General features: G+C 41.2%; 1 protein-coding gene across 11 annotated transcripts in view; it reads left to right on the forward strand.

Annotated features, from left to right (window-relative positions):
- Positions 1 to 15080, forward strand: part of DNAH14 (dynein axonemal heavy chain 14) — a 133012-nt gene that overhangs the window by 17886 nt on the left and 100046 nt on the right. For 10 of the 11 annotated variants that reach the window (XR_013836858.1, XR_013836859.1, XM_079969138.1 and 7 more), the window contains exons 14-22: positions 1811 to 2099; positions 4997 to 5045; positions 5661 to 5758; positions 6297 to 6460; positions 8876 to 9223; positions 10467 to 10808; positions 11651 to 12044; positions 13370 to 13560; positions 14458 to 14703. Coding sequence is in view for 9 of the 11 variants with exons in the window: in XM_079969138.1 (XP_079825264.1) it covers positions 1811 to 2099; positions 4997 to 5045; positions 5661 to 5758; positions 6297 to 6460; positions 8876 to 9223; positions 10467 to 10808; positions 11651 to 12044; positions 13370 to 13560; positions 14458 to 14703 (2121 nt within the window). In the remaining 2 variants the exon portion in view is untranslated. The remainder of the gene's footprint in view (positions 1 to 1810; positions 2100 to 4996; positions 5046 to 5660; positions 5759 to 6296; positions 6461 to 8875; positions 9224 to 10466; positions 10809 to 11650; positions 12045 to 13369; positions 13561 to 14457; positions 14704 to 15080) is intronic. The other variant, XM_079969142.1, reaches the window with a different exon arrangement.

A 15080-nucleotide genomic window follows, 5' to 3' on the forward strand; every position in this document is an offset into this window, starting at 1 on the left:
TCACCTTTTACATGTCTCAAAGTGATTTACAAACATATCATGAAAACTTTATAAAACAGTATGAAAACAACTGGTTAGGTTAAAGAACAATATCAAATGAGCAAATGAGCAGAGATTCTTTCATCCAGCTGAAAAAAACATGTCAAAATAAAAAATGTTTTCCATTGTTTCTGGGAAATACATATATTGGGTACCTGTCATAATGAAACAGATGCCACACTGAAAACTCTGTTACGAGTTGTTAATGTAGAGCAGGCTTCTGATATTTTTGGGACTTTAGGAAGAAACTCCTGCAGAATGCAGTGACCTATTGGATATATAAGAGATAATAATAATAATAATAACAATAATAACAATAATAATAATATTTATTTATACCCCGCCCTCCCCAGCCCTGGTCTCATGAGGCAGAGCGTTCCATCAGACCGGAGCCAGAGTTGAAAAGGCCCTGGCTCTGTTTGAAGCCAATCTAACTTCCTTAGGGCCCGGGACCACAAGGGTGTTGCTATTTATGGACCTTGAGGCTCTCCATTCGGCATACCGGGAGAGGCGGTCCTGTAGGTACGAGGGTCCTAAGCCATGAAGGGCTTTAAAGGTCAAAACCAGCACCTTAAATCTGATCCTGTACTCCACCGGGAGCCAGTGCAGCTTGAAAAGCACTGGGTGAATATGCTCCCATGGCAGGGACCCCGTAAGGAGTCTCGCTGCAGCATTCTGCACCCGCTGGAGTTTCTGGGACAGCTTCAAGGGCAGCCCCGCGTAGAGCAAATTACAGTAGTCAAGCCTGGAGATGACCGTCGCATGGATCACTGTGGCCAAGTCGGGGCGGGAAAGGTAAGGGACCAACTGCTTAATGCGGCGAAGGTGGAAAAATGTTGCCTTGGCTGTTGCTGTAACTTGTGCCTCCATGGAAAGGGAGGCGTCAAGGATTACACCCAAACTCTTAACGGAAGGCAATGGCACTAATTGGGCCCCTGCAAGAGAAGGGAGTTGGTCCCTCATCCCCATGCCATCCCGACCCAGCCACAGGACCTCTGTCTTCGAAGGATTTAGTTTCAATCGGCTCCCACGAAACCATCCAGCCACAGCTTCCAAGCATCTGGTCATTGTGTTCGGGGCCGAGTCGGTGTGGCCATCCATCAGCAGATAGAGCTGAGTGTCATCAGCATATTGGTGACAGCCCAGCCCAAAGCTCCGGATAATCTGGGCAAGGGGGCGCATAAAGATGTTAAAAAGCATTGGGGAGAGGATTGCGCCCTGCGGCACTCCACACACCATATAAGAGATAAGGTGATCTCTCAAGTAACTGGGTCTTTCGGTATATAGGGCTTTAGAAATTAGTCCCAAAAAGTATTTTCTGTGAACCGCCCTGAGACCTCCAGGTATAGGGCATTGTGTAAATTCAATTAATAATAATAATAATAATAATAATTTGAAGTTGGCCTGAAAGAAGATCTGCCACCAGTGTGAATCCTACAAAGTGTTGTGTCCTAGTAGTAGTTTGACCCCACAAGCAATTTAGCTGCCAAGTTCTGTACTAACTGTAGTCTCTGGACCTACCTCAACAGTAACCCCTCATATTCAAGCAAGAATAAACAGATTTATAATATATTAATGCTGTGGATTATACAATTTTGTTGCTTATTAATATATTATTTTTCTGAATATTATTTCTATTTTATAATTAAATACTTTTTAAATAATATTTTTCACATAATTTTTCATACTTTGCAGATTTTCAATTTGCATTTAAATGATTGAAAACTTAATAAAAATGTAAGCCATTTTTGTTTTTCTTATACGAATTTAGATACTGGAAGATGTGAAAAGGCAACTGAGAGGAGAGGAAGAATATGTGCCAATATTTAAAATAAATATAGAGCTTAGAATTCCTTATGAAAAGGAACTTTGTCGAAAATACATCCAGGAGGAGGATGATGATTATCTCTCAGAAACCTCATTAGTACCTTTCAATGAAACATTGGAAGATGAAGATTTGAAACAATTATCTCCAAGTGACAGACAAAGCAAACATGAAGGATCGGAAAATTCTGTGCTACTACAGTCAAATGCATCCAGCGATGAAAAAACCATTTTGAGTAAGAGTAACCTGAGTTCTTTGAGATTACAATTTTGAGTCTTTGAGTCTGCATGAGCACAGATGCGCAACTCAGAGTCATATTAGATATACCATCTCTCCAAGATCTAACTGTTGAGTCAGTGGACTTAGCTATGCTTCCTCTTGTCCCACTGCTTTCCCCATGGGGAAAACCACTCTTTAGTGTTCAATTGGAACAAACTGCTCTTTGAGTTTTATCCAGATTGATGTTTGCTCCAATTTAGCACCAAAGAGCATGGGAAATGATCAGGGCAAGGAAAACAACTTCTTGGACCTGTGCTTTCTAGACATGGGACAAGCAGAAATGTGGATGGGCCCAGTGACAAGTGACATTAGCTCTTCAGCTATCACACCATGTTTATGTAGGAGATGGATAGAGGATTAAATCTGTAGATTACAATTTAAACCTATCCCACATGTGTGAGAAATACAGGTTGTAAGGCTGTGAAGCCTTTAGCAGAGTAAAACAAATAGGCCTGTTCTTATGTTGCAGTCTTCTGCAGCTTTCTAGGAAGAGGCACATGGAGAAATTCCCAGGTACGTTTCTGCAGGAAGAGCAGTGGCGTAGCGTGGGTTATCAGCACCCGGGGCAAGGCAAGTAATTTGCGCCCCCTAACCCATGGATTTGCGCCCCCTAACCCGTGGATTTGCGCCTCCTAACCCGTGGATTTCCCTAACCCCCAGATGTTGCGCCCGGTGCGGCCGGCCCCCCCTGCACCCCCCACGCTACGCCACTGAGGAAGAGGCAGGTATTGCAGCCCTGAGCTGCATAAAACTTTATAGGTCAAAAGCAGCACTTCAAATTGAGCCCAGAAATTAATTGGAAGCCACTGTAGTTGTGCCAGAATTGACATTATCTGCTCAGATTGTCTTGCCCCAGTCAGAAAACTGGTTATTGGATTCTGCACTAGGTGCAGTTTCTCAACCATCTTCAAAAGTAGTACCTGCCACATTCCATAATGTATGGTTGTGTCAACATTTTCCTTTATGTTGGTATCAGCAACCTTTGGATTCTCCTCACTTTAGTGGCTATACGAACTTCACTATTATTATTTAGATCTGAACAATGCCTTCAGGTTGGGTAAAAGGCATGGGAGGATGGGATATTTAGCTTGTATTCCCCCCCCTCTTTTTTTTAGATGTAACACAAAGTACTTTTTTCATATAAAACTCAATAACATAAATAAATGAATGAATGCATAGCACATTGCACCATTCTAACCTAGATGTTACAAGAACGTTGACATCAGAAGTTAGGATACCCCTGTCCAGATAGGGTTGCAGTTGGGTCACCAGCCAAAGTGGATGCAAGGCGCACTGCACCGCTGAGGCCACTTGTGCCTCAAGAAAAAGTAACAAACCCAGAAGTGCCTCCAAGCTGTGCACTTGCTCCTTCAGGACAGGGTGAATCCTGCCTGTCCAATGTAGGATGTTGGATGCTACCCACTAACAGCTGCTCATTATCTGGATTATGTTTCAGTTTATTGGCTTTCATCTGATCCATTACAGGAGCCAGGCACTGGCATAGCATATCCACTGCCACTCTTGCCATTATAAAGGAGAAATAGAGCTGTGGATCACCCCAGTTAGCAGTTTCATGCAGATGTTAAATAGCACGGGGGTTATAAATAACCTCAGTGGCACCCCACATTGGAGGCTCCATGGGGCCAAACATCCCCCTAGCACCTTCTGCTGGAAATAGCCATCCAAGTATTATTATAAATTATTATTAAGTAGTACTGGAACTACCACAAAGTGGAACTGCTCACCCCCAACCTGGACAGCGATCCCAGAAACAAGGATGCCAAGTTGAATAAAATATTGGGGGGGCGGGCAGAGGTAAGTCGCACACTGCATAATCAATCACATGATGTGGCACGCACAAACCGTTGGAATGGCAATGCCTCAGATATATTATCAGCATCAATCTTTATTACGGTCCAGAGACCCAACAAATCATTACAAATCAATACACAATTCATACAGCCTACCTCCAGGTTAAACAAGCATTTTGTTTAGAATATAGGGCTCGTTTGTTCTTGCAACCACCAATAAAAACTTTGCCACTGCTAACGTTCTAGCATTTGTCCGGTCTTCCAGTAGGAACCTGACATAGTGAGCCTCTGATTTTCCCGGGAAAGGTACCAGCAAGGGTAGTATCAGTTCAGCCCTGGCCTGCTCATATTTTGCACAATGCAACAAAATATGTTTTATGGAATCGATGTCTTGAGCACACAAGCAAAGTCTGTCCTGGTAGGGAACTCCTCTCAACCTGCCATCCAACACTACAGAGGGAAAGACATTTAGTCTGGCTTTGGTGAAAAATATATATATTATTAGGATGGGGCCGAAGGGACCTTGGCTCCTAGGAGTTGACTCCTATGCCCAGAAATATACAAAAGAGTTCAAAAGAACCAAGATGGCTATTGCTATTTGGGTGGGATTCTGTTTCATACTGGCAAATTATGGTTGACCAGACTTTTTGCGATAAGAAAGGTGATGGGGAAATGTCGGACAGTGCTTGTGTTGACACTTCCCTGAAAACCAAATCAATGTTCATTAGATAGCTAACACCATCTAATTTCCCTGCAAACAAATCAAGATCAATGCTCAATGAGCAGGTCACCTGGAAGCACCTGGGGGCACACTCCCCCATCTCTCCTAACAAAGGTCATCATACAGGATGGACCAAGCCGGTTTTTATTGCAAAGCTGTTATTAAACTCCAATTTAAATGGATCCAAATAACATGTTTTGAAATGATTGTTTTAAGAATCCAGTAGAAAACGTTTCCTTTTGGGAAAATGATGACATTCAAAGATTGATATTTTCAATGGCTTAATTTTTTTTCAAGTGTTTGCTTTTCTTTCTGGATTAGGTAGAACACACTCTTCTAAATCCAATGTGGAACCACTGAAATATAAAAGGTATGTCTAATCATAGGAGTCTTGTTTTACAGATCTTATATTGTGCTGACTCTGCAGAAGGGATACATATTTATTTTAGTGGTTTTACAATTTGAGATGGTTCCTGATGACCTGAATGGGTTGGGGTAATGTCTCTCATCACATGATGGATGCGGGAGAGCAAAGAACTCTGTGAGGCAGGCATAGTCCCTTCAGTTTTTTCTCTCATATTGTTTGTCCTGGCTCTCCCTGATCTCTTATTTCAGTTAAGTTTTCCTATTTTCAGGTATTCTTTGCTTACTTATTTTTCTGATGCTTGAATGCTATTAACCCACCTGATCAGAACTCCATAAAACCCTTTCGGAATATCGGAGAAGGGCTCTTCTTGAACAATATGGGATGGGGTACGGGGGATGCTGTGAGGAAAGGAGAAAACAGAGAGCTTTTTTTCCTGTGAACTTCCTTAATATTATTTGTATTAGAATCCAATACTAATATTAGGTGACTCTTTCTCTTGCACACACACACACCCTGATAGGCCTACACTTTAGATTTTAAGCTCTTTGCTGTTTTATATTTAACATTTTCTGAAGACCTTTTGCCAATAAAGAGGAAATTCATTGTTTTCTTATCTAGCTCTCCAGCGTTCGCTACAGATTTTTATCTAGCTCCTAATAGAAGAGAGTTTTCAGTGCAGTTCCAAGGAATTGTGGATGCACTAGAAAACATTATTGGTAAGTAATCTCACTCAAACAATGCAGTGCTATGTATAATTTTTACTATTTAATTAACATATAGTTTGCACTGATGAAGCAGAGAAAAGGAATAAATTGCCTGTTCTCACAGTGAAGGAATGTAGGAAGTGGGGTCCCGCAAACATCTCTATTGGGACCAGTGCTTTTCTTAGCTTGTTCATAAGTTACTGGAGATAAGAGTGAATAGTGAGGTCCAGTTTCCTGATGACAGCACATTGTTGAGGATGGTAAAGACAAAAAGCAATTGCAAGGATGTCTTCAAACTTGGTGAAATTAAAATTTTATTTTTTATTTAAAATAGTTATATCTCTCTCTCCCTGTTTCATAAGAGTTTATTAAAATAATCTGAATTGATATTTCTGTTACTGTTGCAAAGTGTTTCTGTTGTTAGCCCAAGTTTCAAATATAAATTAATCTGTGGGGGGTGGGTTGCTGATTTATATTTATTAAGAATTCATACTCCATGTCCAGGGCTAGTTTCTGAGTTTATAAATACCATTGTATTATCTCTTATTAGATCAAGTTCTGCCATTTTCTCAAGATGCCCAGCTGTCGATCTTCACAACTCAATCTTTACATAAAATAATGCAACCTTCTATGGATCCTGAACCAGGACAGCATTTATCAACGTGGCCAAACTGTGATCTCATTCTAGGAACAGATCCAGATTATCGAAGCAAAGTATGTTTTTATGTTCCAGGGGATAGTGTGTAAAGACAAAATCACATATAATCAGAACAAACCTGGAACTACCCCTGTGTGACCATCCCTGCTTTTCTGAAGCTGGTGTGCCAAGCAGGGCTTGCTGCCCATGGAAGGCAGAGAGCATTTAAGCTCTCAGCTTTGCTTACTGGGCTCTAGGAAGGTTGCATAAGTTCCTCCCAGAGCCTGTGTGAAGCCTTCCTAGAGCCTGGTAAAGAAAGTGGAGCGCTTAAAAGCCCTTTGCGTGGTCAGGTGGAGACACACACACCCCCCGTCCCCAGGAGCCACCTGGGTGAAATGAATGATGCATGACAACGTGTTGTGGGGTTAAAATTGGCCACAACTTTATTTAAACTTTCAGATGTAGGAAGACCTTGCCTTAGGCATTGGGCGTTTATCCTTCCCAGTCCCCAGCCGGGGATCTGAGGCACATCAGGGTTAACAGACCTGTCTGGGGAGTGGGCTGGCTCTGGAAGACGTATTTTTAAGCAGAGAGCCTGCCCCCATTTTGCTGCAACATGGGAGTGCACTGACAACCTTTCAGCGTATGGCCAGTGACTCCCTTCAACACAGCCCCTTTATCGGAGAACCCTGGGATCGCTGCCACGGGGGGGGGGGCGTGTGTCACCGCTTCACGCCCCGCCCCCATTTAGGGAAGATAACAGGGGTCAGCAAACTTTTTCAGCAGGGGGCCGGTCCACTGTCCCTTAGACCTTGTGAGGGGCCGGACTATATTTTTTTGGGGGGGAACGAACTAATTCCTATGCCCCACAAATAACCTAGAGATGCATTTTAAATAAAAGGACACATTCTACTCATGTAAAAACATGCTGATTCCCGTACCATCCGCAGGCTGAATTTAGAAGGTGATTGGGCCGGATCTGGCCCCGGGCCTTAGTTTGCCTACCCATGGGCTAAAGGATTCTGCCCAAGGCCTAAAATTGTAGGCTCCACCCCCTTACATATGCAAAGAGCAGACCGGAGTAAAGACTACCCCTTCTTGGTCTGTTCTCCTGGCTCCTCCGCCTGTCACTGAAGTGAAGTTTGGCGGGAACCTCAAGGGCTGTGACGTGGGGAGGTGAACCAGGAGCGTTCTGCCCGGAGGATCGGGGGTGCTGTGTGCGGCCACGCAGAGGGCACCCTCTGGTTGATGGGGAGACCAGTCATTTTGTACCAGGCAAACTGGTTGCGGGCGCAGTAAGCCAGAGGCCATTCTTGCTGTGTAAACCGCAAGAATGACATGAGAACATCTTGGGATTGAAATGTCCACAACTTTATTGATCACAGATGTTTTTAGAGTAACAAGTTTTTGTTATAAGAAAAATGAAAAGAGTAGGTTTTGACATGGAGAAATTTTCTCCAGCTTTGCTAAAGGACTAATGTCCAAACACCAGAGTGCTTTCTTAAATAGTGAGGTGAGGTTGCTGGAGACAATGACAAAAGAGAAAATGTGTAATTTCTTTAGTTGTTCTTCTTGAAACTGATTTATGTAGCTTGCAGAGGGCGCTGTTTTAATCTCATAGTGCATATTCCTGCAACCTTAATCCTGACTCCTGGATACAGCAAGCAGTTAGGAGCTCAAGTAGGGCAAATGTGTCCTATTCTTACCCTTCTCCTACAATCTCATACTCAGTTGCTTTCAACGTTATGTAACTCATGGAGGTCAGATCTGTTTAACCTGCTTGGGGCATTGCTTTCTTTTTATCTTAATCTAAAAACGAATATTTTCCTGTACACCTGGCAGAATTCCCCCAGTACCCAGAAACTACATCGTATTGCCAGCTCCATTTTCCTGCTTCAATTCTAGACATGATATGGCATTAGAAGAATTAATATGATATTGCCACAAATCCAGCCCACATATGTCTTATTCTGACAGCTGACAAATATATTGGTATTTGGTGAATATAAAGCCAATTTGCAACTTGTAATGCAAATAAATATGCACAAAAATTCAAATGGGGTTTGATTTTCTACTAGTTACTCAGAGGACCTGGTTTCCAAAATGTTCCAGTAGCAATAGATGATCCATTTTATTGGATTATGTGTGCACTAGCTAAAATACAGTTAAATACAGATTTGCAACCATGCTGTTTCAGTTATGTATTACTAACTGGCTGTGTTTAAATGATTTAGCACTGAGTATGAGCTTCAATGAGGCCCAAGGAAGGCATTGGGCTCACATACTCTCTCTTTTCCTCAAACAGCAAGGAGGAGGACTTTACCAGAGTTTAGCTAGTTTTAAGGAATCTCAGAATAACATTACATTCAAATTAGCTACCTGGGCTTTCTTGATCATTACAGTATCATTTCTGCATCACTAAAACACTTTGGCTTAGAATAATGTGCCTTTGACTTCTAAGTTTATCATCTGTTTCCTGTTTTACTCTGCAGATTCTGAACCTTCTATCTCTTCAAAGTTGTTCACTGGGCCGAGTAGAATCTTACAGCAGAAACTTTTTAAATTATTGCAATATGGTTGATAAAGCAAAAAACACAACTGACGCTATATTTTCACTAAATAGAGAAATGTCTACAGCAGAGTTCAGAAACATTCTGGAAAACTATACCGTTGATATAAAGGAGGTTGTATGTATGGTTACTGAAAAGAACATCTGTATGTTTAAGGTCCAGAGTTTCAACTTTCAAAAGGATTGCCTCCCATTTTTTGAAGCTCTCATTAGTATAATTCTTAGCTGCTTTTATGAAGTAATGGATGCAAAGAATGTACATCTTGTAGAAGTAAGTATTTCAGTTTTTCATTCAAGAAACTTTTAGGATAAATGCCTTATGTGAAAAAAAAAATCCACTGCCACCAGTGCAAAACAAAATTTTGCAAACTAGCTATGCCAGTCATAGAAAAGACCGTTTGTTTTAGTAGATGCCTTGATTTATATTTAGTATTTGAAATTGCTTGTGTTTCTGTGCTTTTGTCATGGCCTTCAGCTAGCACAATAAACATACTGAACTCAGTAATACCTAGCAGGTTGGCGAGATTCAGCAACTTGTTGCAGCAGGCTAAAGTGGAAAGGTGAGAATAAAAAGGAAAGTATTAACAGCTAGTCAGAAGTCTAGTAACGATATAGAGCTAGTGCACAAAGTACTACTGCTCAGTATGCTGAGAAGACAATTATGTCATAGTCAGATCCATTACTTTTGAGAGCTCAATTCCCTGTCCTTTATGCCCCAATTGAGACTGTCGACTTCTTAGATAGATCTATACCTAAACACTCATATGAATGAATGAATGAACGAACGAACGAATATTCTGCAGCCTATTGGCTTCCAGAACCATTTGAGACAGAACACCTTAATGATTAGTTGTATTTTAACATTTTAATTTAATTTAATTTAATTTATTTAATGTAGCTTATGTTCTAGCCTTGATTTTTCATGATATAATGGTTATATAAATGCTTCAATAGATAAATATACTGTCTGCTACCAGGAAAGTGTCTTTGGATTTGCTTGTTGCAAATCCCTTTCCTTTCTTGAAGCACTCACCCCCTACTCACAAACCTCTGGGTCCTGCCCCATAGTGAGAACCACTGTTCTGGAGAATATATTTTTTATATTGGTGGGGGGTATATATATTGTTACATGCCACGCCAATCTCTGTCAAGTGGTAGCAATATTCAAGGGGGTACAGACACTCACCCAGGGTCATTTTTTCTGTTGTGAATTTAGGGCATGGAGAAGGCTGTAGCATTTTAAGATATAGGGCTTATTTTACACCTATATACACCTGGATCTACATGGAGAGGAAGAGAGTCCACACCATTACATTTCCAGAGTGTCTCTCCTTGTTTCTCTCATACCTTCAGCCAGCTTGAGTGCAGAGTAGCCAGCCATGCTTCCCAATCTCTGGGTTGCAGCTTCTCCAGTCAGCAGCCAAGATGGTTTTGCCCACTTCCTCCTTTTTCTTCCCAGCAGTCTAACAATATACCGGTATTCAAATGTTTTATTAATATGTCATTGCATTTAGGTCATCAGGACAGCAGTTGCAAAGCTGAGCAAAGAACTACTGACAGTGGATGGATTCATTGAACATTTGCTATATCTCCAACAAATTTCTGAAGAACTACCAAAAATAAAGGTTCAGTATAACAGTCTTTCTGAGCTCTACTTCATTGCAAAAGACTATGACATCTTTCTTCCACTTCAGCAACTTGCTCTCTATCAGACTGTTGTGCGAACACTCCAGAATCTTCAGTCAACTATCCTCATTTGTGAAAAAATGAAGGATGATTATGTTATAAAGTTCAATGAAGGATTGGCAGAATATATTGACAATCTTCAGGCTGAACTGAGGGAATACAAAAACAAAGTAAGTTACTAGTGAAATATCATTTTTACCTTGTTTATAGTTGCAGAGGAATGAGACCAAAGCATAAGGTAAAGGTAAAGGTACCCCTGCCCGTACGGGCCAGTCTTGACAGACTCTGGGGTTGTGCGCCCATCTCACTTAAGAGGCCAGGGGCCAGCGCTGTCCTGAGACACTTCCGGGTCACGTGGCCAGCATGACATCGCTGCTCTGGCGAGCCAGAGCCGCACACGGAAACGCCGTTTACCTTCCCGCTGGTAAGCGGTCCCTATTTATCTACTTGCACCCGGAGGTGCTTTCGAACTGCTAGGTTGGCAGGCGCTGGAACCGAGCAGCGGGAGCGCACCCCGCCGCAGGGATTCGAACCGCCGACCTTTTGATTGGCAAGTCCTAGGCGCTGAGGCTTTAACCCACAGCGCCACCTGCGTCCCTGAGACCAAAGCATAGGAGCACTTAATTTCCCTGTTAGCTTTGACTGCATTTTTGTTTTCGGAGGTAGGTGTTGGTAAAATGAGAAACTAATTAAATTAGACCGTGCCCGATGTAAAATATATTAAGTTAAACAGAGACGTGATGGAGAAGAATCTTTGGAAGTGGACCTGCCTCTAGCAAATGGTAATATGGAAGCTGTGTGATGGACAGCTGCTTTAATTATACCTCAAAATTTTCAAAGTTCTCCCAAACCAGACTTAGAAACAAGCTTCAGCAGCTCATTAGAATCCAACTCAAAACCAAGGTGAACCCCCAATTTGGCTAAAATTTTTATCCAAGATGTATGAAAATTCCTGGCTGCCCCCTCTCCACCACATTCTTGGGATTGGTTTATCATTTATTTTGTGTTTTAGGTACGAAACCCTGTCCTTCTCCTCAGTGAAACCTTGCCTAAGATGGCTAATGAGATTATTGAAAGCCTAATAGAAGAAGCAGCTGATATTAGTGAGAAAATAATGAACTATGCAAATTACCAGACTGTTTTTGACAGTTCAGTTAGTGAGATGAAATCTGCTTCCTTGGAAAAGATGTCACATGGAGCTCAGTCTGGAGACTGTCAGAGGGCAACTGTTGAGCTCTCTGAAATTGAAAGTGATCTAGTATTGCGTAAATTGTTGTGGGATTCAAGGCAGGAATGGGCTAGGCTTTTCTTTAAGTGGAAACATATGATTTTCTGGAACCTTGATGTGGATTTAATTCAAAGAGATGTTAACAGATTCATGCAGATTGTACAGATTCTGGAAAAAGGTAAGGAAAAAAATATAATTGCAGTAGTTATGAATTAATTGAAATAAAAATGGTTTCTTTAGATATTAAAAACTTGGTTTTGAAATGGAATAATGAAAACTTTGGCTTTAGTTCGGCTATGGAGGTTTATCAACAAAAGGCTAAATTGCCCAGTGTTTTCACTGTGTTAGATTATTTTAACACGAGATAGATAATGATGACATAGCAGTGTTCTGAACAAAGAGAACAAATCATATTGTGCTTGCTCAAATGTCTCCCTTGGTCAGTTCATTGTGCCAAACTTCAGACTGCTTTTTAAAGGAATGATTATTTGTGAGAGAGATAAACCTAACTGTATGTACTTCTTGATTGTCGTGACTATATCAAATATTAGTAATAATGATAATAATAATAATAATACCTTTATTGTCATTGTACAACCTGTGTACAATGAAATTAAACAAGCCTCCCCCCCAAACACTCAGTCTCGTTGCACTCTGTGTGCTTATCAAACAACACACCACCTCGCAAGTCAATTGCGCTATGTTATTTTCCATTCAACAGCCTAACAGCCCACAGAGAGAAGCTATTTTTTAGCCTGTTGGTACGGCTGATTATACTTCTATATCTCCTGCCCGAGGGTAGAAGATTAAAGAGGTGATGGCTGGGGTGTGAGTCATCCCTGATAATTTTTCTCGCTCTCCTAAGGCAATTCAGAATATGGATGGCACCAGGGGTGCCCACTTGCCCCCCACATTGAGAGTGCATGGTCACATGATGTCACGTGATGCACCATGTGACACCACCCAGTGTGTGCCATTTCTGTGCTTGCTTGTCCGAGACCCCACCTGGCTCCTGGGCTGCAGCTGGAACAAGCGAAGCAAAGATTGCCTGCACTCATCCCAGCCGCCACCTGGTTCCTGGGCTCCCGGCTCGCCAGGCTGCAAATGGGATGAGTGGAGCAGAAATCTCCCGTGTTCGTCCCAGCTGCTGCCTTGCTCCTGGGCTGCTGGATGGAAGTTGGGGCTGAGGTTGGGGTGCATGGAGGGTGCCTTGGGCGGTGGGGGATAGCAGCCCCTTCAATATTGGGGGGTGCTGCCCCCTGCTGAAAAATATTGGGGGAACTGAAGCCCCCTCTGCCCCCTAAACTCAGCACTGCTGGATGCCACATTCCTTGTAAATAGAAAATAATTCAGAATTTTATTTGGGAAATTAAAATAGCTTTAATATGAAGGTACCCATGGAAAAGGACCAGAAAAAGCTCACAAAAGAAAGGAATATTTTTTGAAATAAACTTCTTTATGAAAAGTGTTTTGATATGTCCATAATATTTTCATATTTTGAAGGCTTGCCAGAAAATACTATTTTACCAGCTATGAAGAAATCATTGTATGAGTTCAAGGAATTTTTGCCTATCATTATAGCTTTACGGAATCCCTGTCTTCAGCCGCGGCATTGGGAAACAATACAGAATATTGTTAAGCAGACAATTAATGGGGATAAAAGACTGACCCTGGATAAGATTCTGGAATTCAATGTAATTGCATGATTTATAAGTACCATTTATTATGCTGTAGAATACCCCCCCTCCCATCCTCTAGGTTTTGTAGTCTCTTGGGCATTTTTTCAAGTTTTACAGTTAATAGATTTATCTATTTCATTTTAAAGTGGCTAGAGAACTAGCATATTTGTCTTGCCCATATTTGTTGGGATCAGTTCAGTTGGTCTCTTCTTAGATATATGGTTCAGGTCACTGGATATATGAAATGGAGCCAAAAAGCTTTGAGAAACTGCATGTTCCCGAGGCTTCTAATGAAGCCTCTTTACGTGGTCATTGCATGCCCAGCCGCAGAGTCCCCGCCCCCCAGGGAGCCTGGCTAACAAGGGGATATGAATAAATGGACACCACAACTCTCTGGAATTAAAAAGGCCACAATTTGGTTGATTTCAGAAGTAGCCATTGTCATAATTAGATACAAGATGAGGCCATGCTGGACTTTCAGGCTGTGGCCAGGTGCCAGACTTTTCTGTGCAAAAGTCAGAATTTTGTGTTGGTGGTACATTTTGAATAATTTCTCTTTTTACTTTGCGCACGTAGCAAGTGTGATTCCATCATTTGAATGATAGTAGCATGGCAGGGGACATAACTGTGAAGCCACAGGAATCAAACTACCATTACATTCTATCTAGAGCACAGGAATTCCTGTTCTCCTTCTTTTGGTGAACTGTGTATAATGTACCATAGGGGTATACGAATAAATTTTATCAGGAGAAATCATGGAGGTGGCAATAATACGGATACTGCATTAGCCTCAAGTCAAACAGGGAATCTTGAAAATTACTTTCTTTGTGAATACATTTCCTGAATATATATAACAGTTATTCATTTAACAGTACCAGCAGACAAAAATGTTTCTAATTTTTAAACTTTTAGATGTTTCAGTATAGAAAAGAAATAAATGAGGTATCTGTAACAGCGTCCAATGAAGCAACTCTTGAAGCGATGCTGAAAAGGATAATTGACATTTGGTCCAAAACTGAATTTCATTTATCTCAATATCACACTGAAACGTCAAATACTTTCATTATTTCATCTGCTGAAGATATAATTGCTTTGTTAGAAGATTCTCAAGTGACAATTTCAACAATTAAAGGTTCTTGTTTCATTGGACCAATTAAGGTAAATCTTACTAGACCCATTTCACATTTTTTAAATTATGTATGGTTTTTAATCTATATAAAATTTGTTCATCTATATTTTCCTCCTCCTCTATCGTTTACATTTCTTTTGCATTCTGTCTCCAAAAAATGGTCATGACACTCCATGTGTGGCCCGCTTTACATATAACTGTTACTCACTTGTGAGTTGCGGTCCACCAGTTGAAGACCAATGCTTTAAATAATTACGATTCTTAATTAATTAATTAAAAAAATTATACTGCATGTCATGCAAGCATCTTCCAGAGGTGTACAAGAGTAAAAAATACAAAACAAATGCAAAATATACAATAATATTAAAATCAGAAGGCAATCTGTAGTCAGATCAATTTAAAACCA

This window comes from Podarcis cretensis (assembly GCF_951804945.1).
Source record: "Podarcis cretensis genome assembly, chromosome: 3".
In the NCBI taxonomy this organism is placed as follows: Eukaryota; Metazoa; Chordata; class Lepidosauria; order Squamata; family Lacertidae; genus Podarcis; species Podarcis cretensis.